This window comes from Aythya fuligula, chromosome 1, assembly GCF_009819795.1.
Source record: "Aythya fuligula isolate bAytFul2 chromosome 1, bAytFul2.pri, whole genome shotgun sequence".
NCBI lineage: Eukaryota > Metazoa > Chordata > Aves > Anseriformes > Anatidae > Aythya > Aythya fuligula.
Genome location: NC_045559.1, coordinates 76,172,524 through 76,200,295, shown reverse-complemented (window position 1 = coordinate 76,200,295; position 27,772 = coordinate 76,172,524). Strand labels below are relative to the sequence as shown.

At 36.9% G+C, this 27,772-nt stretch overlaps 2 protein-coding genes across 4 annotated transcripts; one reads left to right on the top strand and one right to left on the bottom strand.

The window, feature by feature from the left end:
- The first annotated feature begins 469 nt into the window (after positions 1 to 469).
- ETFRF1 (electron transfer flavoprotein regulatory factor 1) lies at positions 470 to 6,118 on the top strand. Of its 3 annotated transcripts, none has more exons than XM_032182438.1 (5): positions 470 to 533; positions 664 to 764; positions 854 to 1,069; positions 1,834 to 1,880; positions 6,056 to 6,118. In XM_032182438.1, exons 2-3 carry the CDS (start codon positions 720 to 722, stop codon positions 1,064 to 1,066), a joined length of 258 nt encoding a protein of 85 aa, XP_032038329.1. In that variant the 5' UTR covers positions 470 to 533; positions 664 to 719; the 3' UTR covers positions 1,067 to 1,069; positions 1,834 to 1,880; positions 6,056 to 6,118. The 3 variants fall into 3 exon arrangements, with proteins under 3 accessions (XP_032038329.1, XP_032038348.1, XP_032038338.1); XM_032182447.1 differs by adding an exon at positions 2,443 to 2,610 and having other exon boundaries at positions 475 to 764; positions 6,056 to 6,114; XM_032182457.1 differs by having other exon boundaries at positions 474 to 764; positions 854 to 1,083.
- KRAS (KRAS proto-oncogene, GTPase) lies at positions 6,026 to 27,772 on the bottom strand. The gene is given in 5 exon segments (XM_032182470.1): positions 6,026 to 6,377; positions 19,199 to 19,358; positions 21,379 to 21,568; positions 27,672 to 27,750; positions 27,752 to 27,772. Coding segments are annotated over 5 exon segments (567 nt in total). The 3' UTR covers positions 6,026 to 6,260.

Sequence of the window (27,772 nt, the reverse complement as noted above, 5' to 3'; positions counted from 1 at the left end):
AGCACGCTGAGACTGCCTGCCAAGAATGGATGATAATTTCAGTATCAGGGACAATTCGCTGCTAAAACGATTCCAGCCCAGCATAATTAACACTCGGGCTACAGCTGTATATTCCTGTTAGACACGCACCAAGCAGGCAGCTCAGCCCAGAGCACTATTTTAGTCCAAAAGCAAGAGGCTTTCAGCGGTTTCTGAGCCGGCCACCTGGCGCTGCCGACAGCCCCAACGATAACCCGCGCCGCGCCGCGCCCACCACGGTCTGACCCCCTTCCCTCACGGGGACACCCCGCGGCAGCCGAGGCTGCTCAGGGCCGTCCGCAGTCGGCGACAGGCGGAGAGATGGCGCGACAGGGGGTGACACGAAGAGCAGGCCGCCCGCCCTCACCATGTCGCCGCCGCGTTGCCGGGGTGACGGCGGCGCCCAGCGGCGGGGCGGTGCCGCGCCGTGCGGCCCTGCCGTGAAGCGGCGCGCTGTTACGACAGGGCGCGCGGCCGGGGAGCCCCTGACCTTCCCTTCCGCACCGGGGGACCCAGTAAGTGCCCCAACAAATAGCCCCGTCTGGGTAAAAACTGTAAACGGCCAAACCGTAATTGCTTACAGGAGGCTGGACCGGGATTTACGGACTTCCACAGAAGGCTAACAGCAAACCGATTATTCTTCAGGTAAATTAAAGACGCAAGCAATCGCGCAGGGCTGCAGAGTTCGGGGAAATGGGAGAATGGCCAGTTCGTTACGAGGGGAAGTGCTGAATCTTTACAAAAACGTAAGTGCTTTACATGCGTCGAGCTTAACCGGACAAAGCCCTTTTAACTGGAAGCCTGTCTAAAAGGAGTTTTTTCTTCTTCCCTCAAGCTGCTGTACCTCGGAAGGGAGTACCCCAAGGGAGCAGACTACTTTAGAAGCCGTTTGAAAGCAGCTTTTCTAAAAAATAAAGATGTGAAAGATCCCGAAAAAATTAAACAACTAATTGCCCGAGGAGAATTTGTGATAAAAGAGTTGGAGGCTTTGTACTTCCTCAGAAAATACAGAGCAATGAAACAGCGCTACTATGATGACAAGGAGTAACCGGTATTAATGACTATGTAATGCTACAAATCCATAAAAGCAATCAATAAAAGAACTGTAACCTCGAAAGAAATGTAGATCCTTCCAACCCGTTTGAAGTACAAATTATGATTTTGCTTACCCTTAAGTAGGTGCTTGAAAGATCTGGGGGTTGTATTGTGTGGGTAGCAGGTTCTTCTTGACTAGCTTTGACCTCCTTGATCTGAAACTTCACGTATGAAAATAATTCTGCAGGGAGCAGCGGCAGTGTGCTTCTGTTATATTTCAATGTATGTGCTGAACAGTTAGCTGGTGATCAGCTGAGTGTTTATTTGAGATGCTGCATGCCTCTTGTTACTTAGAGGATTAATATGCTTTTTCAAGGCTTGTACATTTAAAGCATCATTCCCACCATAACTGAGCACCTGCTTGAAAGGGAGGAAGTTCTCAAAAGTTTTAGCTACATCTGCTTCACGTGCAAGACTCCCAACGGCAGGCTGACAGAGGTAGTGTTACAGAGAACACTCTGGGAAGGGGATGGAGTAGAACAACAACGGTTTAAGTACTTAGATCCTACAGACAATTCCTGCACCTACTGCTGATTTCTGAGGTTGCGTAACTCCTGTAGCAGGAGTTTAGAACTTGATCCTCTCCTCTGGAAGAGAAGTTTGACCCTAGCTGTTTGCTCCACAGCCAATTCTTTGTAGACTTTGGCTCAGCTAGCACAAACTTGTGCCATAACTGTTACTCTGTATATACTGTGGTGTTTTTTTTTTTTCCCCCCACAGAACTAAATTACACTGGAGATGGAACAGAAATAATCTTTGAAATATAGGTAAGTACTCACTGCAGTAGAACTGCTGACAACAGCAACAGTCTATACCTGCATAAAGTACAGAAAAGTAAAAAAAAAAAAAAATAAATAAAATAAAAAAAAATTAAGGCCAATTAGAAGGTATGCTACCTTAAGATGAAGTATGTGCTTCAGTTTGTAGCACCATGTTGATGTGAAGAAGTATTCCCATATAATTTACTAACTCCTTTACATGTTGCACTTAAAACTACCCTGAACAAATAACCTCTACATACAACATTCAACTTACCCTTCTTGGTAACTGGTAAAAGATTATCCAGATGGGATAACTAAGAAGGGTGAATGTGCAAGTTGTAGAACAGTAGCAATTCTACACTTTGTTCCCCCCATAGGACACAGGAGTGTCTTTTGTATTTTCTCCTAAGTTTACAAAAGGCATTTGATAGAAGAAAACATGCACAGCTGGGAATGAGCACAGCTCATATTTTAGACTTGTAGACAAATTTGAATCGAGTCTGCTGTTATGACTAACAAAAGCAAGGTCTCTGGGCATGGCTGGGAGTTAATAGCCCTTTAATTCCAGAAAAAGGAACAAGATGTGCAACCTCACAAGGCTCTGCTCAGAGAACAGGATGCAAAAATAGCACAGACCGCTAGAGGGATCAGTATTACAAAGCATTTTGTCAGAGTGCTGCAGCCCCTCTCAAGAGGAAGGGAACACCACTGGGCAAAGACAACCACTTTATGACAGGTAATGAGAAGTACAAGAAATAAACTGAAAACAATCGTCGAACACATGCAATTCATGGGTTACCCCATTACAAAGATGATGAACTGAAATTCTTCGAGAGAAAAGCAAACGGGGACAGAAATTCACAATACCTATTATTTTTTTTTTATTACATTACAATAAATAGGAGCAGTACAGTTTGACAAAAAAAATGACAAATTCCAGATCACTTCACAGCACATACTCCTAAAAACATTAAAAATTTTAAAACAAACAGTGGTCTTTTTTTTTTTTTTTTTTAAACTTAGTATATGGTACGACCAACATTCCGGTCACACAACCAAATGATGGAAAAACTGGATCACACTGCATATTTTCCACATCAAATAAAGCACAATGTACAAAATGTGCATGTTTCAGTTTACACTATACAAAAATAGTTAAAATACATTCCAGGTAAACATATTACATTAAGAAGTCATTCTAGTAAGAAGTTGGCACTCAAGAGGAAAAAGCAGAAGTATTTTCAACATGAAAACACGAGACAGTGGAATAAAGAAATGTTAGGAAAGATTTACCATCTATGTAGCTTTATGTAAACTTCAGACAAAATGATTTGTATACAGTTTGATGGTCTTTGAAGGTAATAATTGTATTGCTTTATAAAGCAACGAGTAGAAGATTGTGTGTCAGGATTTACCCATGACAGAGATCCTGTTATTGTAACAAATTCTATGCAGTGTAACTTTTTTTTTTTTTCTTAAGTTAGGGAAAAAATTTAGGCAATGAGACTGGTTAAAATAATTTTCAGTTCTGAGAAAACCAATGATAAAGTTGTTTACTGGTGTTACATAAAGCTACCATAAGGTGTTACTCCCTGACACATGGCAATTTAATGTATTAACATGGTAAGTGATTCACATGTTTATTTAGCAGTTACTATCAGAAATGATAGTACATCCAGGTATGTTTTTTGAAAGCATTTCAAATAGGGAAAAGACGGAATAATTATGAGATCAACGTGTGCAAGCTGCAATCCAACATGCTTCACCAAATCTTTACAAATATTAAGACAAAACTGCACAACAGTGGCAAGGATGAGCTTTTTTTTTTTTTTTTTTATGTCTATAAGGGCAAACGTAAATAGACTGTAATAATTTGATTGGTAGCTACAGATCACACTTACTGAAAAAAGTACTTACATATAGCTTCGTGTTAGAGCTATATTGATCTGCATTTGATGATTAAGACGTTTCTGCTAAATTTATTTCTCCTACCATTTTTAATTAAATTAATATGAGAATTTTAGACCAGCCCTAATTTTACATGCAGTGTGACTCAGTTACCAAAAATCGTAAGTCATCTTAGGATTGCTTTTGTTTGCTCAAGATATACTATCCAGTTTTGCTGTGTTCTTCATATATAATCAAGAGCATCTAAAATGTGCAAATAACCAGTTGTCTCCAATACATCTTTTAACATTGGATGCTGTAAAATGTTTTGTAACATTAAGAATTTGTCTGTATTCCTTACTGGCCCTTAAAATGTAGTGCTAGTCTCTCCTATTACTATTTTTCACAATCTTTCATAATCTGAAGTATATTTCGTATCAAAGCTGAAAGGGGAGAGACTGGGTTTTGGTGGGGGCCTAGGGGAACAAGCAGTGCAGGCATGGAAAGGCATTCATTTGTTAAATTCTCAGCCACATTAGTTAAAGAACATGCAGCAATCCAGACAGTACACTTCCCCTAGCAGCTCTGCAGCTCTCCACCTAACAGTTACTGCTGTGTTTTTCTTTTTTGTAGAAAGAAAAATATTACATTTATGCAGTTGCACCTTTGACATCATATAAAAGGTCTAAGTTACACTGGTATATTAGAATTCTACTGTGTAAAATTTCCATGTAATGGTTTAGCTATACTTTAGGTTACGGAAATGGTGCTCTTCCCTGTTCCAAACTTCCAGGATTTACCAGTCCAGTGTCCTGAATTACCCTACGTCAACGTCATGTTTAAATTTTTAGGGTACACCAAAGTCACACTTTTAAATTTTACTCTGCAGCTGACTTAGGGACTCGTGTACCTTCTGGAACTGAGGCCACACTAAAAGCATCTAACAAGGCAACATTTGCAGTAAGATGACAGGAACTGGTAGCACTGCAATTACTGGCTCTTACTTTGGTGCAGAATAGCTGGACTACTTGAGTACCAAAATGGAAAGCTTCTGCAAAAATTCTGCATTAATTCTGATCAGAAAATAAAAAAGGAAAAAAAATCACAAGAAAATATAACCACAGAAAAAGACAACATTAAAATCTTGGTCTAGTTTCATGACAGTCTAGACACTGGAATGCCACTCACCAACCATATAATCTGTGCAACAAAACCAGCACTTCACAAACATCACACAAACATTGAGTATGGGAACAATGTTCTACGCTGAAGATTTGTGCAAATTCCACACCATTTTATGGCATTGTGGATTTCCAAATTATTTGTATGAAGCAGCTAAATTCAAGCTCATTAATTCATTGATTTGAGGTTACTAGAATTTAAAAATCCCTCCCCTATTTTTACATAAAATAGGCATCTGGAAATATTTCATGCCACCCTTGGGGAAAAAAACAAATGGTTTTAATTTGCTATATAATTTAGGAGTCATTCTGATTTAATTCTTATGATAAATTCTGGATCCATGTATGAATTAACCTAAGAATTTGAATCAACTTATCTATTAAGGCTTTCTAGTTTTTCCTACAGACACTAAGGGTGAAATCTTGTACCTACTGAACAAAGCTACTTAAAGATAATTTACTGCTATGGGGTCAGGAGAGCTAAGATTTCACCTTGGTGTCTTCAGACACAAGAAGTTAAGCGAAAGTCTTAAAGCAATGCATTAACAACAGCAAATCAATTTAATTAGAACTTTTACTTTTTCCATTGCCAGATGTGCATTATTGTCTTTTTTTAAATTTTCTTTTTTTTTTTTTTTTATAGAAAAAATATAGTATTTAAGGAGTGACCGTGACAAATTGCAGTGAAAAATTTTTTGTGAAAGTTTTATCTTTACATTCATTAGAGTTGATCTGAAATGCTACAAGACTAGATGCCTAAAAGCAAAATCTACAGGAAGACTATAAAGGCTTCTGGTCTCTCTATATTGCAGTCAGTCTAAATTAAAAGGAAGTCTGAAATGAAAGTCTCTTTTGCTAACTAATCTGTTTTCCCAACTAGATTTAAAAAAAAAAAAAAAAAAAAAAAAGGAAAGGGGATGTTAGAATGTGTAGAGCATCATTTCATTGTTTTGTTTGCACACAGAACAAAAGTTCACAATCAGTAAGAAAAATAGGAAGTTAGCGACTGTGCATGCACCAAAGAGTCCTAAGACAGGTTTTTTTTTGTGTGTGTTTGTTGGTTGTTTTTTTTGTTTGTTATTGTTTGTTTTTTTTTGTTTGTTTTCTTCACAGGCATTGCTAGTTCAAGAACCAACACTCAAAGAATACTGGCACTTTAAGAGGAATGAAGTTTCCACTGTCATTTAAAACAAGCATTCAGGTAAAGCTAACAGGATCATGAAGCAGAAAGTAAAGTAATGCTAAAACAAATGCTAATAATTTAGTGTAATGTACAAAAATTACTTAAGTATGTCTTAAGAATAAGGATAAATTGTATTTACATAATTATACACTTTGTCTTTGTCTTCTTTTTCTTCTTTTTACCATCTTTGCTCATCTTCTCTTTGTGTTTTCTGATTTCTCGAACTAATGTATAGAAGGCATCATCAACACCCTGAAAAAACACAGAGTTGCACACATTAAGATCACATTAACAGACTTAATTGTCTAGGTAAGTACAGTCTGTTTTCATCTGACCAGATGAAGTGACTTCAGGTGAAGTGTGTTCAATCAGCACTCTTGCTGCCTGCCAGGAGAGCAGACACTGTCTTCTTGCCGAAGCCTTTACAACATCCCTAAATCAAGCTGTGCATTGGAGGAATTGCTGGGGCACCAACACCCTCTCGAGCATTTCTAGATTTTGGGAATGGGCACCTTGGGAAAAACGGATTGAGATGGATGGGGGACTACAGTTGTCTCCTGTCATATGAGATGCATGTCTAACTGCATCACTGTACATGGGCAGCAGGGCCCACAGGAGAGCAGCTCTAGGCAGCAGCCAGCCAGTCAAGCATTTGAACAAGTCCTGGCTACAGGCTGTTCCTCTCCAGAGGTCTGAGGAACACTTACTTAGACACCCAAATGAACTATTCTGACACCAGCAACAGCTAGCATCATCTGCCTGCCCTTTCTCTACTATTCCCAAGCTGGACTTAAGAGCAGCCTGCGGGTGAGTTACTGCCCAGGAGCTGACCACAGACATCTGCAGATACAACTCTGTTAATAATGTGACTCGGGAACATGTACTGCTCTCCTGTCCACATAGGTGGGGCATATGTTATCCCACCTCAGACTAGAAAAGCACAGGCACCGCATCTTTAGATTCCAAGTATATTACTACTACTAAATTTCAGAATAAAACTCTGAAGCATTAGCTAGCTTTGCTTATGCCTTAATAATCTACATGGCTTTTAAAAGTAAGTATAACTATTTGCAGCAAGAATTTGGTACCAAAGAGATAGTTATGATTAATCTACATTTAGTGTCATTTGTCATGCACACTAATACAGTAATCACACTATAGTGTTGTTTTGTTGTTTTTTCTTAATCATCAGATAAGCAAGACAATCAAATCAATCCCGCATTGCAATGATAGATTAGTATTTGATAAATCATTCCATTCAACCTATATGAAGACACATGAAACACATTAGCTGTGTATTCTATCACGTACAGTCATTTAAAATCTCCACAGCTCCAACAGTTAAGCTACAGACACAAATGCTAATGTTTCTTCACACTAAGTAACTTCTCCACTTTGGGGGCGGGGGGGGATAATTATAACTGAGGAAAATTAGCTGTTTTGACCAGAGATCTGTATGCCTGATGTGAACCATAATCGAGTGTTATACAGTATACTTGTATATATACTTGAAATGACCTATTTATGTGATACAGTTTATTTATATTATTGCCTACCTTTCAAGTTGCCTCAAATCCCAACTGAGTATCTGTGTTCTCAGTAAGCCCTTTACATTTAATACTGATAGTTATAAAAATATTAAGAAGAACTTAATTTTTCACTGCCTTACTCCTTGCATTATCTTTTAGATATGTCAGAAATAGTTGTGTAATGTTAATGCATCACAGTAGCCAACTGCACCACTATAGAAACTGATCTAGAAATTTGGCCCTACAACTGACAGGCAGCTTTCTACCTCTTCTCAGCTAGTTTGCCTTCAAGCTGACAATTAAAATCAAGTCTTAGTTTATTCCTGTATACCTACTTCAGCGGAAGAGCATAAAGTGAACTCCGAAAAAAGGGCAAAAATAAAATGTCAAAAATCAGCTTATTCATTGCTGTTTCAGTCAACTACCAAATGGTGATGAAACTATTATATGTTAAGTCCAAATGACAGCGAGGTGTTAACTAGCTACACCTAGAAAGCAATGCTTCCAGTATAACAAATTTATTAAAAGCTTTCATGTGTCAAGTTTATAAACATGTTTACAAATAACTAATGTTAGATCAAAGTCCTTAGTAGCCCTACCACCAAAACTAATAGTACACTATGCAAGATCTCATGACCTATAAAATACTCTTGCAATTAAGTTTCTCTTAGTTTTAAAGTGCTATTTGTCAAAATAAAATTGATGTACCACACCTAGTAAAAGTACCCACAGTTCTGGAAAAGGTTATGTCTTTTGAAAGTTAGAAAAGCTAGGTATTATTTCATAGACAGCTACTGTATTTTACTTATAACTTCAGCATTAATGCACAAAGTATATTTGGCAATGTTCATGTAGGGAAGTGATCTACAAATAGCGATGGTTCAAAGCATATCTTCTGCAGTTCTCATCTCAGACAGCCAACCAGGAGGAAAGTAGTAATAATCAGTCACAATAGAGAACAGTTTAATTCTTACAACAAGAAAAACTTCTGTACAATATTAATCTACAGGACTATTCATATTTCCTTACAAAATTACTTTAGCACTTTTTACTGTGCTAGAAAAGCATTCACTACAAGGACAGTTGTTAGCCTTAAGTGGCATCTTCTAAGACAAACTAAACAGAAATTGCAATTGAAGTCTTCAAGTGAGCAGTCTACCTTCCTTAAACTATATTTTGAGTAAATACAGAGAAAGCAACTCATACAAAGTAATACTGTGGGCCTTTAATCACAGGACTTCACAACTAAGGTTGAAATCTTATTCTACCTAGTAAGGTGATGATCTTTTAAATACAGTGCATGTTGCAAAATACTTGTGAAGAACAACTTTCATCCTTGCATTTACACCTTTGTAACGCAAGCTTTTAAAGTTATTAATGACATATATACTAGTTTCTGTATTTGAACAGAAATTCCTTTTAAAGTTAGGTAATATAACATACAAAGCGTTTAGAGTATTTGTGTTAGGACTGAGGGATTCAAAATAAGCTGATCTTTCAGTCTGTGGATTAAGTGTTAAAAATTAAATTAGAACACAAGTGGAAACTGTTTAGAGAAGTTCCCTAAAGGCATCAATATTACAAAATCAAATCTGGTCAGCTTCCCCAGTTACTTTTTTCAGTAGCAATGGACAGCATGCAGCTGACTTTTCTCCCTCTAACAATGGAGTTACTGTGCACAAACTTTTCAGGAAGCATAAGATGTACTGAATGAATGAGTGCTTTAAATCCAGGCTTAGGATTAGAAACTCAAAATATATGATGTATGCTCCAAGCTATACCACACAGCCACAATAAATGTATATTTGCTCTGAAAAACAGAGGCTGAGAGTAGGTTGCTGTATACAGTACAGAGCTTGCTCTTTACTCTTGTTTTTTCAAAGTGCATCTAAGAAACATGAAAGGAACAGAAAAATCCCACTGTTCCTGCAGAAACAACTTGATCCTGGCTACAGCTTCTCTTTGGGGCACCACAGTTCTATCATCCTGTGGCCATACAGAAATCTGGATGTCTAGTTTTGTGTTTACAGGCATGTGTGCACCTTTGCAAGTAAGCTGGATCTATCAATAAGAAACCATAAAATCATAAGAAATGGGGATTCCTAAAGTACTGCAGCCTCAAATAGATCTTTACAAAAGTTTAAAATCGTGGAAGAGTCTTTTAAATGTATTTAATAAATACTACAATACACACACAAAAGTTGTGAGAAAGTTAACATTTATCTCTCTGTAGTTCCATGGAAAAATCATTATATTAGTTTTAAGCAAAAATCTAGAAGTTAATGAACTTTCATAATTTAAGTATTTTTACTAACACAGCTCAATCTGAATTGCTTGTCTAGATGCTTAATTTATACCACAGAGTAGCTTTTCATTATAGTATTTTTTTTTAATGTAAAAACTTCTTAATGCTTTCAAGAGAGAAATCGTTTGAGGATCTTACACTGAGTTTCAGAATTTTCTCCTTGCTTGTTGGAAATGAAAAAAAGGTTTTGTGTACTTTCTGCTTTGTGTAACAACCAAAGGAATTAAAATCTTGGAAAGTGTCAGCAGTTAATAATAACCTGGGTAGTACAAGGTTGCTCAAAACTTTGACAAGATCGAAGTAACTAAAAAGGCACCTTGTAAGCGGCAATAAGATAACTGAATATTCCTAGAGGTACCAAAATGCTCTGAACCATCAAATTTGACTACCAACAGACACGAAAGGAAAATAAATACTGTGCATCACTTCAAAGCGTGCTATAGTGAGTATTTCTGAAGTTTTGAATACCAGCTGAAAAACTTGCATCATTAGGTGCTGCTTTCCTTAGCTTTTCTACTATACAGCAGACTGAAATAAAACACATATGTCATGGAATGGGAATTAATACAAGCCAGAGTGTTTTAAATGCTGGACTTCTTATGCCACTAGAATCACTACTGAATTACAGCTGTACCACAAGAATTTTGGAGTATGCTTCCTCCAGCTTAACCTCCTGCATATGAAGTTGCTGAAATGACTATCAGTATTTTGAAGATTTTTAAAGGAATTCATTTGAATATGAAGATGAATGTCTTCTCTCCTGAGCAGGCACTCTGCAAGTTCTACAGTCTTGTATCCAAGACTATTTTTGAAATAGGATATGGAGAAAAGAAACAATATCCATTGCTGACAGAAGAGATTTCCCCTGATATGGGGAAAAAATAAGATGACATACTTCTTTTGGAAGCAGGCAGAAAGAAAATAAGAAGCAGGTAAAAAGAAAGCATACATTCCCTGAGCTATATTAAAAAAAAAAAAAAAAAAAAAAAAAAAAGGAGAGAATCCCAGAATCTGAAAAACAAATAAAACCACAATTCCCAACATCCTATTCTCCTCCCAAGGAAGTCTAAGAAAAGGAAAAGCAGAAAAGTCAAAATCTAGTATAAAAAAAGAAATTTTACTTCAGGGATTACAAATGAATGCTTTCTTTACTAGACTAATTCTGGTAATGGGGATCAAGTGGGAAATTATTTACTGAGTGAAAAGGAACAAACCTTCCCATAGGAAGAGGAGCTCAAGGAACAAGGTCAAACCATTACCAAGGTGGAGGGCAAGGGTTTAGTAGAAACACTTAAAAACATCTTACATGGAAACAAAGGCACTTCACATCATGGCTATATTAGTAATACAGCAAAAAACGGCATAGTTGGCTTTCAGAAGACTACAGGAAGGAGGCCTAGACAATTTTAATTCTTATTTCACTTATCAAAAGCAATCTTTATCAAAAGCAAATATCTGAAGTTGCATCTTAGAGCAGTCATTCACTCTTAGCTTTTCAGTGATATAATAATCCTGAGATCTAGTAAAAAAAAAAAAAAAAAAGTTACATAATAAAATCTCTCCCTCCTCCTTCTGAGGATTCAATTGTCTTATCTAATGAAATCTTCCTACAGGTACAAGAGTCTTTTTAAGATGGAATTTGAACTCCACTACCTTTCTGCAAAGTGTTCTGAAGTGTGAAAAACACTTCTTGAAAAATAGACACTACCTTTTAAACAACAGGAAACACCATATCATCCTCCTGCTTGCAGAGTATATAAGGAGTAATAACCCACTTTCTGATTTGTTGCAGAAAGAGGTAAAAAAATAATGGGTTAGTAATATATGCAAGGAGCTATTTTGACGGTTTATCCAGACATCACTGGAAGTGATTGAGACTAGCACTTTTTCCACATCACAGATTCTTCTCTCCTCCTTCTTCCTATTCTTCTTGGAGTGCATAATTAACAAATTGTTTGCAACAATTCTGGATGTTTTTTTTTTCTCCAGTTGTACTTCACTGTTGCCTTTCCCCCCCCCCCCCCCCCTTTCTTTTTAAAGACTCAGGAGAAGAAAAAAAGTGAGAAACTCCTCTTTCTGCACCTCAGAAGGCCTATAAATGTTATCTTCTCCCCTCAGCTCAACAGCTAAAGGTTCACTCAAATGTCCAACTTCAGTAGTATCTGCAACTGATCTGTATTAAAATATTTTCCTCTCAATTTCCTGACACACAAAATTATATCTGCACTTTACAGATGGAGACCCTGACATGCAGGAAAGACCTCCTCTTACTCTATTTATCAAAAACCTTTAAAACAAAGCAAATCCACGTGTTTGCTAGGAATATTATTCAGGACTACTATACTGCAATCTGATTGGTTTTATATCGTAAATTATGTAATTAATCATAAAATGTCTGATTTGCAAGATATTCTCAATCAGCTTTATTTGGCAAATGATTTGTAGAACTTACCCTGTTACATTACAAGACTTACCCTGTTACATTACAAGACTTACCCTGTTACATTACAAGGCATTTTTTAATTTTCACGCACCCTGGAGTCTTTTCTTCTTTGCTGATTTTTTTCACTCTGTACTGTCGAATCTCTCGCACCAATGTATAAAAAGCATCCTCCACTCTCTGCATTGTAAAACACAACTCCTTAAAAACTGCTTTATTATCAATTGACATATTGGAACACCCATGGCAGAGGAAAAAAACACCGAAATTATGAGCTTTACTTGAGAAAAGTATATGGATCTCCAAATGGTCCACAGAAAAGCTGTGTTCATATTACGTCCAGAGATAAATATCAAAGATTCTGTCCATCAGAACAGCACAATGGAATAAAACTCTCAAAGATGTCACAGAATAAGCCACAGGACCTGCCTTCCTAGCTGACAAAATTTCTTTCTTACATAAGATCAGCCTTGCATTTAAGGTACAGTTTAAGATTTAGCCCAGTACCCAACTTTGTCAAGCAAACTTTTTTCTCCTCAATATATTTAAAATGCTGGGTCTGCATATTTGTTGCTTGATAAGTACTTTTTAATGCAAGGAACTGAGACATGCCAAAGAATTTACTGCTGACCAATTACCATGAAATCTGTTCTTTGAGACTTTTCTTTTCCTGTGCCAGGTAGCACTAGGACAAAACAGAATAAGAACAATTTTCTTCCATTTCTTCCAGTGCTGAAAATAACCGAGCTTGTATTTCTGAATCTTTTCACACATTTTTGTGGGCATGAATGTATTTAGCAGGCACAAAACCCTGTTAGATTGGTAACTAGGGGGTACTTGCACACAGTTAGCCAACTATTTGCACTTCTTAGCCAAAGTGAGAACCTGTTACTCTTTGGGCTGGCAAAGCAAGCTTGTTTCTTCTGTTCTTGAAGTACTTGAGTTGCAAAGATCTGTGCCACAAGCTAACAAAGTATAGAAAAATTCTAAATCAGGCAATTTCGTAACAGGTTACAAATAAATTCCCCTAAGAATACTAAATTTCACTATTGTTTTTTAAAGCTACTTATAGAGCAAACACGATGCTTCCAGGTTTAGGAGAGTGAATATTTGAGTCACAGCAAAGTGCTTTTTAAGAAGCATCTAAAGTATATTTATTTCAGAATAACTTTCAAAGTAAATACTTATTGTAATTACAGAGGTTATTCTTCCATGCAGACATAGCAACAAGTTCATTACTGATAATGTTTAAGGGCTTAGTTCACATCCACACAAAAGGCTCAACCACTCTGCTCTTTCTGGGCTACTTCAGCACCTGTCAGGGTAGATAACAACACTACGTACAAACAGCCTGTGATGTTCTGCTGCTTGCATCTTCCTTTGGTTAATGGGAGCTCTTCAGGCACGCCAGAGCAGTGTTTCATTCTCCCTGGTCTCATGCCTTACCTTTCTGCAGCTATATGTTTATATCACTCAGAGATGCTGAGGACTGAAGAATGGTGTTAGCAAATACAAGATGAAAAGGTACAGCGCCAGCTTCAAGTTGGTGTTAGGTTTAGCTGTGGCTTTTAAAGGGATAGTAAATCTTTCATTTGCCTTCCTGTCAGTTTCATCACTTGTCTCCTCAGTCACACTGACTGTTGTTAATTTACTGTAAAGGTCAATATTTGGAATAACAGTGGAAGAGACTAAAGATCAAGAAATACAGTACAACCATGTAAGCCCCCAAAACATCAGGATTATCCAAACACAATCCAGGCAGTTTTTCCTTAAGTTCTCTCTCCAACCCACCTTTGTATTATACAACTCTTAACAAATATTATTAACATCTACTACTGCAGTTACTGGGTCATTTTGCTTAACCTGTACCATCGGTTATTGTATTTCAGACTCATTCTTAACACACAGCTGTTTATCTGAGGGTACGTCTGACCTACAGCCATACCAATTTTTAATATTAAATGGATTTTATTTGAATTCTTGGATTGTATCTGTTATACAAAACATGTCCTGTTAGCATGTTAGAGAAATTCCCAAGTTGTCCTATATTTCGGGCCTCAAAGTTCGCAAAATTTAAAAGAGCCATCAAAACAGAAAAAAAAAAAAAAAAAAAAAAAAAAAAGTAAAGCTCATACTTTCATGTTTTCCTAGAAGGCATGGAAACTTATTCCATTAAAAAGAGGAAAGAGTAAACATTGATCTGCTGCTATTCGCCAAAGTACAGGCTGTACAAGAATCAACGTTTTTGCAAATCTACTGTTTTGCAGTAGAAATACGTAATTTGATTATGGAGCTTACACATGAATAATTCGATAATTCTTCACTTAAAGTTTATTGCCAATTTCCCCATCACCATCAGGAGCTGTGATTTGCTTTAGCAATGCAGAGAGAGGAGAGAGAGACAGAGTGAGAGAAGAAATTGCTACTACTGCCACCATCAAGAACAGTCTTATGAACTCTATTGAGAGAAACTATTCTGAAAGAAAACTGTATACAAAGAAAGACATTTGCTAATTTCATCATTACAAGGTGACATTTTTAAAGAGCCAGGTGCCAGTTTTAAAAATAAGTCATTTTAACAGCAATTTATTTTAATAGCTCTCAGTATTTTTTCCTTAAATGAACCTGCCTCACACATCTGGAATATAATCAACCAGTCCTTTTAGCTGACATAAATGGAATTAAAAATATCCTTTGGCAAATATTAAAAACATAAAAGCAGTTTAGATGTGAACAGCCTGAAGAACCCATGACCTCTAGGACAATGTTGCCCTAGATGCTTTTGACTTAGAAGATAATCTTTCTTTGCAAGTAAGCGTATTTTAAAATGAATGTTTGGCTACTTCAATAAGCATAACCAGGAATTTTCACCTGTTCTGCTTCTGTAAATAGTGCTTAAAAGAGACTAATGAAGGTTAACCTTGAACCTCAAAAGCATTCCGTTCACCTTTATACACTTTATAAGAGTTGGTATCCTAAAACCAATATAAACAAAAGTATTCCTGTGGACATGGACAAAAAGAATTATCCTCACTTGCACAACAGTACACCTGACAAAACTTTGCAGATGGAAAGTCAGTTCAGCCAATACCAGATGGTGTATAAACCTGCAAAAACCTACTAGCTCCTGCTACATGAGGTTAAGGCTCTTCTTGTTTTTGCTGTCTATAAATACAATGCTTCAAAGGACTATTTGGAAGCTGTTACTGCAACTCAGCCACATGCAGAAGTAACTTTCACTGGTTGGGATGGTAGCATTTATTTAGTTTCAAGTTGTGTTATCTTATAAAGGTTAAATATCAGACGTACATCACCACACTCACATAAAATTCTGCACAAAATCAGAATTGCAATTACGAATTTAACCACTCGAAAGTTAAGAAATGCCAGAATTACAGCTGTCTGTCCTACCTGAAACTTCACAATTGCTATACACATGTACCCCTTTTTTGGCTGCCTCTATTTATGTTGTTAGGTAAACAGCAAAACTGTTTTCCTCAGCATCCTGGAGTCATTCAGCACAGATGTTGGATGCCAAAGTTCTGTTCCAACATTATCAAAACGTTTTCTTTTTCCTGAGGCCTTGTCCTTGGGAAGGACCAAACTTTTCTGGAAAAGTTTTACCTTACAAACAACTGGCACAAAACAAAAGCTCAAAAAAAAAAAAAAAAAAAAATACAACTCAGCCTGCACTGTGAAGTCAAGTTATAAATTACCGAAAACAAGATTTTAAAAATGGAAAGCGTTCCACAGCTATACACATAACAGCAGCTTTGAGTGAAACATAATATTTTTAAACAGATACAACAAATCCCTAAAAAATTACAAGTCAGTCCAAGCAAATTGTCTAAATTATCAGTTATTTGTGCATCTTACCAGAGGCACAGGAATAAATGTCTGTAAACGCTGCACCAGTTACACACAGGTTCTCTCCAGACATCACAGCATGAAAACAGCATCTTTGTCATGTAGGTCAACTTAAACACTTCAAAAAGTGTATGTTCTCAACAACTAAAGCATACAGTAACTCCTACATACCTGCTTTTCTTTTGAGTCTAATACTAGTAGGACAGTGGCACATTAAAGGATACCCCCTAATCCACACCTTCATTGCCAGTCAGAACCAAGTAAAAACAAATACACTAGCTTTCATAACAACTTATTAGTGCGCTTCATTTCAGTGTTATTCCGTTTCCTATTTTTGACCTAGTCTATCATTTTTTTTAAGATCTTAAATAACAACTGAATTAGTTGGAACAGACGTGAGATTTTGCCTGAGCATGAAATGCTTTCATTTTTAAAGATATGCCTTGGCAATCAAAACAGAGTAGACTGACAACTCCTTTGCATTTCTACCTCTCTTACTTCCCTAGAAAGCCCCTCTGGTTTTAACTCCAGCAAAGGTGGGGTGCAGAGAAGACCTAAAGCAGCTACGCAGCAGGGAGCCCTTTAGCAGTGCATTAGTACCAACATTTGCGTGATGGCAGGTATAGGAAAGGAGGAGAAAAAAGGTTCCTACTGCTGAATAATGATGTCAGGCCTTCTGCACATTCCAGGAGTTATTGGACCATCAACTACACTTGTTCATAGACAGACGTTCTGCACGTAGCCAAAGAGTATCAGATTTTTATTTTTATTTTTTATGACAAGGGCTGAATTCTGCCCAATAAAAATATAGTCCACAGACCACATCCAGCTCACAAAATGGCTTGACCCTCCCCCCCAATTTAAAGAGTTACTTTTGAAGAAGTGGTTTTGAAGTGGTGTTATGAACACCACTATGAAAGAACCAGCAAACACATAATGATTCAACTTTCAGAATGCAACATTCTCAGCAGAGACTAGTATGTTTCTTCACTTTAAAATCTGAGACCTTTAGGGACCTCTTATCTGCAGAGGGTGTACAGCTTGACTTTGAAAAACAAAGGCCAGCCAGACCCCTTCTATTATATTTCAATTGGCATTACCAAAAACATGAAGTCAAATTGTAGCAGTAACAGTTCATATGAGACTTTTTGTCCTGTGAAACAAGTATAAACCTCTGCCAGACCTCTTGAAAGATGTATCTGGATGAAAGAAAAAAAGCTGATAGTACTTCAGGTAAAAGAGGACTAGAAGAGTGGACAGGTGTGTTGGTTTTTGAGCATGCAGTTTTGTATTAGGCTAGGCATGGCAGGATGCTTGTGGGAGTAATCTGCAGTTTGTGGGTGAGGGAACCTTCTTCGAAGATACACCCAATTTCATTAAAACTGTGTAAGAGTATTTCCTAAACAATGTCTGACACTTTATACAGCAGGCAGAACAAATTAAGATCTATATGTTAGTATAGAATTTGTATTTCAAACCTCAAATGTAATTTCAGAGTTGTTCCTTTTTATCCTAGCATCTCAATGACAGCCACTAATGCAGGAGCTTCCAAACACTCTAATTATTCAGACCACTTATACGCCACACTCTTCAGAACCCTCTTATGGCCTCGTTTATTGTCAGCCACTGAAGTTCTGTAGTTCTGTTTTCCTTATCCTACCTGACAGAGGTTTACAGGCTCTCTTATTGCCAGAAGTTAGAATCCCTTTGATTCCTCAGTGAAGTTTTACTTATCAGCCCAGGTTTCAACTTGTCAGAAACTTGGGTGGGTGTAGCAAATTTGCACTAATGAAATATTCACTTCTTTTATCCAAAAATAACTTGCATACTGTCCATGATGAAGTTCTGCCAAATGATGCAGCAGTTACACAGCGTTACTTGAATTGCAGCATTCTGCCCTTATTTGCCTTTTTCTGCTACACCTACTTCCCAATTCATAGCTTGCATGCAACACTTCTGATTATGCAGAGTACAAGTTATTTGGCTGCTCAGGCCTGGTAAAATTCTGTAGTGAGAGCCTTTACTCTTACAAAAAGAAAAATCAAAATCAACTTTTTTTTTTTTTTAAGAATACATTCTCAGGCACAGAAAACAGTTTCACCTATAGCTTCCAGCTTATCTTCTCCTGAATATACCACCGTGTGTAGCTTTGTTCCAGATGAGTGACAGAACACTGAGAGGGCCCTAGTGCTGCCTCTTCCACCTATAGCAGTGGAGTACAATAAACAAGTGTTTTCTCTAAAAATGTCAGGAGTACAAGTTTACATCAGCAATTAATCCTGTAGAACCACATTACGGTTTGGTTTGGAAGGGACCTTTAAAGATCATCTGGCTCCAACCCCCCTGCCATGGGCAGGGACACCTCCCACCACACCAGGCCACCCAAAGCCCCATCCAGCCTGGCCTTGAACACTTGCAGGGATGGGGCATCCACAGTTTCTCTGGGCAGCCTGTGCCAGTGCCTCACCACCCTCCAAGTGAAGAATAGCAAGAAACTCACTCCTAGTATCTAATCTAAATGACCTGTAATTTCAAAGATGACTTATGGTCAATTGCTTAGCTATAAAATAGGTTTATCAAGTATGATCCACTAATGCTAAATCAATACCTGAAAGAAAAATTATGTTGGTTACTAATTAAGCATACAAACAACTCATCTTCTAGCCTTATGTTAAAAATTCTGCAACTGTCTGACAGTGGAGTGCAATAGCATTGAGGGTCTCATTCTTTAAGTTTGTGCAACTGAAGCAAATCACACATTAATAAACTACCAGTTGTCAGTGAGATGACAGAAAAGACACCACAAGAATTTCTACTCTGCAGAAAAACATCCATTGATATGACCAAACAACTGTCAATACCCAGAATGATTAACTTTATGATAATTAAGATGGGAGTTCCATACTTTTATCTGGTAAGTTTTGAGCTTTACCTGTCTTGTTTTTGCTGATGTTTCAATGAAGGGAATTCCGTAACTTCTTGCTAAATCCTGAGCTTGTTTTGTATCTACTGTTCTGGAAGGCAAATCACATTTGTTTCCTACTAGCACCATGGGGACATCTTCAGAGTCTTTAACTCTTTTTATTTGTTCCCTAAAGAAAAAGACAGATTTAATAGACATTAATAGTTTATACAGTAGATTTAAAACCACTGAAACAAAATGAAAATAAAGTATTCCAATGTCATCAGTTATATTGATCTACCACACATACACTATAAAAAAAACGCCAAAAAGTAAATTGACTAATCCTATCACCATCAAGTATATTATCCTATTTTAAAAAAGCTGACATTTTTCAGTAAGTTTATCCATCAACAATGCTCATAAGGCTGAACTGCCACAGCTTCTGGCATCATTACACAAGAATTCCTTCCTCTTCTACAGCCATAGGAGGCCCTTTTGTAGAATCACAGAACGGTTTGAGTTGGAAGGGATCCTAAAGACCACCTGGTTCCAACCCCCTGCCACGAGCAGCGACACCTTCCACCCAACCAAAGCCCCATCCAGCCTGGCCTTGAACACCTCTAGGGACAGGGCATCCACAGCTTCTCTGGGCAGCCTCTGCCAGTGCCTTGCTACCCTTTGAGTAAAGAATTTCTTCTTTGTATCTAATACAAATCTACTCTCTTTCAGTTTAAAGCCATTACTCCTTGTCATATTACTACACACCCTGACAAAGAGTCCCTCCCCAGCTTTCCTGGAGCCCCCTTTTAGGTACTAGAAGTCACTATAAGGACTTCATAACAGTCTGGTTAGATGAGCAAGAGTTTAGTGGTTTTTTTTGTTGTTGTTTGTTTGTTTTCTGAAACCAAGAGATATTTTGTATTTGTCATCCCTGCTGTAAGAACACTTAAGTGTTTCATTTTTTAAGTCACCAGTACCAATACATTCTTTAATTACAACATTTTATATTTAATGACATTTACACAAAAGCTGGCTAACCCAATTTAAATTTAGAAAAGGAACTGTCCTGGAGCAGAAAGCCCACAGTACTCTCCTAATCGCACAGTTGCTCCAGAAAGATAAGCCAGTAGTAAACTATTTTTGTGGCTAGGAATCTACCAGTTCAGCTACTCAAATCAACACACAACAGAGTCAAATGAGCTGAGCTGCCAGCATACAGGAGAAAGTGAAGCTGTATGATCAGGACAGTTACAGCTCCTGACTTTGATTACTTTGAACTGTCATTGTATCCCACCTTAAATGAAGAGCAGCAACTTCTACCTGGTACAAGCTGAAGTTGCATGTTTTTGGAAGCAGATGTTGAGTTTATGCTTATTACTTACATAGATTTGTCAACACTTAAATATCTAACCAGGAACAGCTTAATATTTGTTTGGGATTGACTTTAAATTGAAGCTGCTAAACTCAGTGATCTTTAGTGGGATTTGCATTGCCTTCTAACAGAAGGTAAGTAGAATTCAGTAATATTAAATATTAATTAAATATTAATATTATTTAATATTAAATATTAAATATTGATTAAAATTCAATATAACGTTAACCTACAAAATTACAAGTGGTACGGTAATCACCAGGAGAGACTGGCTTCTATTTCCATTTTACTGTAGCTGATGTCAAGAAAGCATGAGTTGAAATTTTATCTAAGTCAGCCATCATCCTGGAACTGAGATTTCATAAGTATCTCTTTCTAAAGGTGTTAGAGCTCACATCTTACTCTAGCAACACTGCACAGATATTTTTCTTCCCTTCCCCCCAAAGAACAAAGGCTAACAATTTATATTATCGCCTATGAAGTTTCAACTGTGTAAGTTTTCCCATCTTAACACACAATTTTATTTATGGAATGAGCAATTTACCTTTAGATAATTTTTCACTATAATAAATAAGATCCACTGAGGCAGAAACATTAAGTCACATTAATTTGTAACAGAAGAGCTTTTAGATATGTTGTCTGCCTAACTCCCAAATGAAGCAGCAGACTTTCAGATTACCCGAAATTACAGACCTATAAATGCATACATAAATTGAAGCGTTGCTAACTTGTGTTTTAAATGCTGTTTCACAAGAGATCAATTGTTATGCAGCGTAAGAGCAAACAACCTATCCACCAATACAAGAGTTAGTCAATTATCTTTCTATATACACACCTATAATGGTGAATATCTTCAAAAGATTTTGTGTTGTTTATAGCAAATACACACAGGAAACCTTCTCCTGTTCTCATGTATTGGTCCCTCATTGCACTATATTCTTCTTGACCTGCTGTATCAAGAATATCCAAGAGACAGGTTTCCCCATCGATTACTACTTGCTTCCTGTAGGAATCCTAAAGAAGAGAAAAAACATAAGCCTTGGTTAAGTACAAACAAGCAAGATTTTGAGCACCCATAGCTCAAAAAAAATCTAAAATTGCTTACTAGTATTTGAGCATAACTGAAAACACTTAAGAGTTAAAATCCAAATTTAAAGATGTGCAAATGACATATTGGTAGCCCATATTTATACTAATACAGTAATCCAGAGAAGGAAAGAGCACTTAGAGGACATGCTCTGATCTGTATTCTGCATCTTCAGCAAGTAACCCTGCATGTGTGTGCATGTGTACATATACAGAGGACAGTTCTTATTCCCCACAAAGGGACACAAAGTACAAATTGGACCCAGATCAAAAGCCTCTCCCTTGGTTAATATAAGAATTGAAGAAACCTTTTAAAAATTTTTAAAAGTTTAAGTTTACTTAATTTACCAACAAAGAGTAAAACTTGACTTTATTCTATGGATGTTTATGAAAGCACTGTGCCACAACGTACAACAAAATTAAAAGGGTTCACAAGTAAGAGAACTATTCCAAGAAAGTATGCCTCTGAAAAAGAAATTATGTATAAAAACCCGCCAGTGTTTGGGACAGGAAATCTGTTTTGTACTCCTAAGCAGGTACATACAATAATAGTTATTAAATTATCCAAGTTTACTAGATATAACTGAAGTTCAATCTTCTCAGCCAAGACAGACCAACACAAAGCACAGAGTCTGATAAAAGCCCTGATGGGTTAAAGAGAACAAACGTTGGAACAAATTATTTCAACTCTATCAATTCAAAGTTTTTAGGTCACTGATTCAAATAGCTGAAATCTGTACAAAGTCTCAAACAGCTAAATGTTAATGCATATTTATGGGCTTTTTGGTGCTAGGTTTCTGTTGAGTACATAGTTTTAGCAGTAACAAGAAGATGAACATTACTTTTCCATACAAATCTGAATTTGCTGTAAGTACCTATATATTCTAAATAAACCAATGTCAATAAGCTTTAACAATGTCACTGAGTATTATTCTCAGTAAACTGTACTTGTAACACATAAAAGGTGTCAAGACGAAACCATGGCATTACCTTTCCGATCCTTTAGGTAGAGCTTCACATAATATTGCTTCTGTTCTTATTATATAAACAGGATATTTTTAAAACTCTGCAAAAGTGAGCCTAAGCTACAGAGAAGCAAGTTAAAATTGCAATTATAACTAACTTGAAGATTAATTCAAAGTGATCTTGCTTCCTTTGTACGCATTTTAAGGCACTATACATCTATTTCTATGCACTTCGTCAATTTGGTGGGGTTTTTTGTTTGTTTTTTTAAATAAGTTTCTGTTCTTTCTTGTTGCTCATCCTACAAACAAGTAGTTGTATAGAATGAAAATCTTGAAGTAAACAGACTCTCTACTCTCCTATTTATCTTTAGCCTGGCTATCATTCAGCAATATCAGATAGAACAATATTGACCACTTACCCTTTAAGATAAAAGTTAAATTTCCAAAATCACGTTGGAGTTTATTTCACAGAAGTGCAAACTCAGTGTTCGTAGTAAATACTAGGTAATTTTAGAAAAATATAAGCAATGTTTAAACATTGATGCAGATGGGACAAATACACAAGCTCCACTAAGTTTTAAAATAAGGTTAATGTTCCATGACAACGCTTAAAGGAGAAGAATAAGAAAACCTACACATCTCTATTCCAATTTACTCAAATTCAACAAGACATCACACATGTCCTATGATTAACTTTATCACAGTTAGTGACATACTAGTAGAACTTCTTGCATTATACTAGGCATGTTTAAAAAGCCTATTTTCACCCCTTAAAATTTGACTGGTACTTTAAAAATATAAAAAAAAAAACATTTCTTGGAAAGCCTGTATTACTCCTTTGCACCTTATCACTTCAGAGGAAAAGAAACTCACCACAAATGAGTCCTAAACAAAAATTTTATGTAACTTTCATCAGAGAAAATAATTTTTGAAAAATTCTTCCTGCAGTAAGTGCTAGCTTTATTATGTCATGCTAGCAACAGTAGCAAAGATGCACCAGCATAAAGCGCAACATAGCTACAAAAGCAAGGAATGCCTTAAGACATTCGTTTTGCTCAGTTCTGGAAGGAAAAGTTTGTCACTAACTAGAAAGACCTGAGATGAAAGGAAAAGACAAAGGATGCGGGAGAGAGGATTCAAGTTTGAGATTTTCTTAGTTACTGAAAAAAATACACATTTTGCTTATTCGGTAGTTTTTGGTTTCCTCTCTGCCAAGAAGCCAAACATTGAATCACATTTGTAGGTAAGAAAACTGAACCACCATATTAATAGCTCAGGTTACTGAGACCCCAACATCACTGCAGTGAACACCAGCCTACACATATTACAGATAAAATTTAAATGTTACCATGCTGTGAAAGTTATCAAGTCCAGCAAAAAACGAACACAGTACGTACTGAAAAGCTCAGCGCCAGTGATGCCACTATGGTACTCGTAATACTCTTACTTCAATATGCAATAGCAGAACCCAGCACGGCCAGATTCCCCTTTAACAATGAAAGACCCCTTCTTGTGAATTTTTAAAAACTCAGTAGCTTCACTGCACACTGGAAGATATTGCAATAAAGAAACACCTAATTTAAGACTATCAAGTAAAACCAAATGCAAACTAGAATGATCTCAGAATAGTACATGACCCCAAATATGAATTGCCATTTTTCCCAGTATGCAGACACTACCTACATCAAAAGTTTTAATTTAATTAATCACATAGCCTGCTGTTGTTGGCCTTTCAAGCCATAAAATCACACAAATTATGCAAAAGGAGCAATAATTCCATCTGTTCACAACTAGCACTGATAGCAAAACATGATAGGAGGTCTCAGCTATGCACTACATATGGAATTTATCTGAAAAAAATCTACTGCTTAATAAATCCCATCTCTGAGAATAACTTGTTTTAAGAATCTACTATACCAATGATTTAATATTAGAGTATCACAGCTACTAAGACTAAGCTATTACTAAATGTTGGAAGTTTCACAGGTGCGCAGGTTATTAAGACATACAGACTTAAATATCAGTATTTCTAAATCACTCAAGGGATTTTGCTAATCCGATTTAAAAAAAAAAAAAAAAAAAAAGCCTTTGTCAGCAACTAGGAAGGCCGTTCTTTCTCTAAGACATTTAAAAATATGACCCACAGGTTAGTACTAAATATGCTGATGCAGTGAAAATAACTATTGAAAAAAAATTTTAAAGTCATCACACAAGATACTGCAATTAAAGTCGTAACAAATCTAGACCAGTAGAGGGCACTAGTCCAACTGCTCTCCGTGTTAGGCCAGATTTCCAAGGGATAGCATACACAGTCTTAGAAAAAAACACTTGAAATTGCTTGGCTATAAACATGTGTTTGGACATCCATTTCAAGTGATATGAAATTGCGATAAACATATAAAGCATGCATTTCTGAGAAATGGTAGCCAATCAAATATGCACTCATTTAATTCTTCTCCCCCCTTATCACCTGGTCAGACAGAAATCTATAGAATCTAAATTCTATATTTATACCCAAACAGGTCATGAGATTTGAAGCTTCCCAAGCAGGTAAGCCAGTTATTGATTCACTCATTCTAATCCACTGAAAAAAGCAACAATATTACAGAATGTATCAGTGGTTAAGTAACCTTTTTTTTTTTTTTCTCTCCTCTTCAGCTGCAGTCTTAGCAATACAGGAATTTTGGAAGCGTTGAATTTCACCTTGTTAATTATGAAAGATTTAAAATCACTATATAACCACACAGGTATAGAACCCGCTGTATATAACAAACACAGCTCTTTTCTCTGTTTTCTCCAAAATACTTACTTAGTTTGATTATTTGCCTGTAAGGAAAAGTTAGTATTTTGGTAACAGCTACACGCCAATAAAAGGAACAGTAGTAAGTGAAAAATAATAGTTGTGACACTACCAAATCACCTTACTAGTTACTTGTCAAAACAACTTTAGCCTTGTTTCCTTATACTGCATGAAAGACAGCCTCTATGGCTATGTTCTTTAATCAACCCCCTAGCACCACAACTGCATCTGTAAGGGAAGCACAACCTCACAACCCCTCTCAACAGAATGGGATTCTGCCCTGGTGAGGGACTGAAGCATTTATACCCATTACAAGCCCATTCGCTGGAACGCGTTTGTCACCCCAGAATGACAGACCACCCCTGTTACAACAGTACTATTTCTTCCCTAGAAGCTTAACTATGTGATTATTCTACAGTGCTGTAAGCAAACCAGGTGATTTACCACATGAGTAGGAACATCCAGTCTCCACTTTCAAGGTCTCAGGATTTACAAGACAAAAATTGTAACTAGCGCTCAGACAACCTGCAGGAGTTACAGAAGACCAACACCGTTGCATGCAACAGGCTGTTGATGCAGGTAACATACATTAAGTTGTTTCTTTCTTTCAGAAGATATTGATTATGGACCACAGCATTACAGTCATCCTGCCCATTACTAAGTAAGAACCACTGTTCTCAGATTTTATGTCCTTTCTACAAGTGCTGTGTTTTAATTGTATTGTCTTACAATAAAAATTATTTGGCATGTCTCAAAATACTCAGCTTGTTGATTAGCAAAAATCCATCAAGTGATTTAGGGATACTGACATTTAAGTTTTGTGTTCCTAAACTGTTTACACAGGTCTGTCCTTATATGACATTTCTATTACAGAACCTCCACAGTACTTTGTGGTGTTTAAATACACTTCTAACCTAGGAAGCCCAGATGATTACGAGCATGTATTAACAAATACCAACAAGTTCCTTCTGCAAGTCCATTTTGTCTGTTCCTCTCAAGGAGATGTGTGTACCCCTGTTTTTAAGCATATTTTGAGTTGTCATTGTTTTTGTTTTCAGCTTTCACATCTTCATAATTGGAAGGGCTGCCTTCCTAGTGCTAGTCATTCTTCCTTTCTCCTTTTCACAGTCTTCAACAAGCATACATGAGGTTACTTGGCCATTTAGCAGACAGACAAAACACACGTGAACATTAAGATAATCCCAAACTTGAGCCAACACATCATTCTTTGGGGAATATTACCTCAGGTCTGTACATCACTAAAGATAGCCTCCTGCCATCTCAGGGCACTGGCTCCTTTCACTCACGTCCACGTGAAAATGACTACATAGCCATTTTCCGAGTCACCATTTTAAGCCCAGATTTAAACCTTTGTGATTCCTTGAAGTGAGCTTGGAAGCGCTCCGTTGTATAAACATATAAATGAAGTCATAAGCTAAAGAGCTTCAGTGCAGGGAACATAAAAATCTTGGGTAAATTATAGTGTCATTTCTCCTTTTATACAGTCTGAGGTTATTAAATCCAATGATCCACAGGAGATTTCAGACAACACAAGTATTTTTCTTTTATTTATAAGCCAAGGCTTGCCTGCTCATTAAAAACCTTTAAAATACTGTAACTTTTAAAGCTTAGATATAATTTTAGATTTTGAAGGCCTATGCCATGTATTCCAAAGAATTCACTATAGCAGCTACTTTACACCTTTTTCTAGACACACAGAAACACGCATTGACCTGTTAAAAAAAAAAAAGAAATAGGGTTCCAAATTTTTGCCTCGTTCAGCATAGCATCCCAGAATACATCACTCACCATGTGAAACAGATCACAATGATAAGAGCTGAGAAAGCTTGACATGTGCATGTCAGAAGTAAAATTGCTCCTTACACATGACTTTCCTTTTTGATGTTAAGAGACGGATGCAAAGCCAAAGTTTAGGAGGCATTTTCAAATGACTTTGGGGAATACTTTCTTACCAAGATCCTAAAAACTTGCATTCAAACTGTCCAACAAAACATGGCAACTAATGCCATACTTTAGTTGATCAAAATTGTGAATGTTTTAACTGTATCCGTTGTCCCACAGTCAGACCAAGAATTACAGTGATTGGCTCGTACTGGTGTGCTGCAGACCTTTACTTCTGAGCCCTTTTAATACAAAGTCTTGCTCTATGATGTTTGTTTTTTTTTGTGGTAAGCATCCAAATGCAAGCAACTACCATTACCGCTGATAATCCCTCATCACAAGAAGCACAAGATGAAGTTGTTTACCTCTATTGTAGGTCATATTCATCCACAAAGTGATTCTGAATTAGCTGTATTGTCAAGGCACTCTTGCCTACACCACCAGCTCCAACGACAAACAAGCTTATATTCTGTCAT

Bases quoted from the DNA above. Each gene is read 5' to 3' on its own strand.
- ETFRF1 (XM_032182438.1), top strand. From the start codon at position 720: ATGGCCAGTTCGTTACGAGGGGAAGTGCTGAATCTTTACAAAAAC. The intron at 765-853 runs GTAAGTGCTTTA...TCTTCCCTCAAG, and splicing joins TGCTGAATCTTTACAAAAAC to CTGCTGTACCTCGGAAGGGA.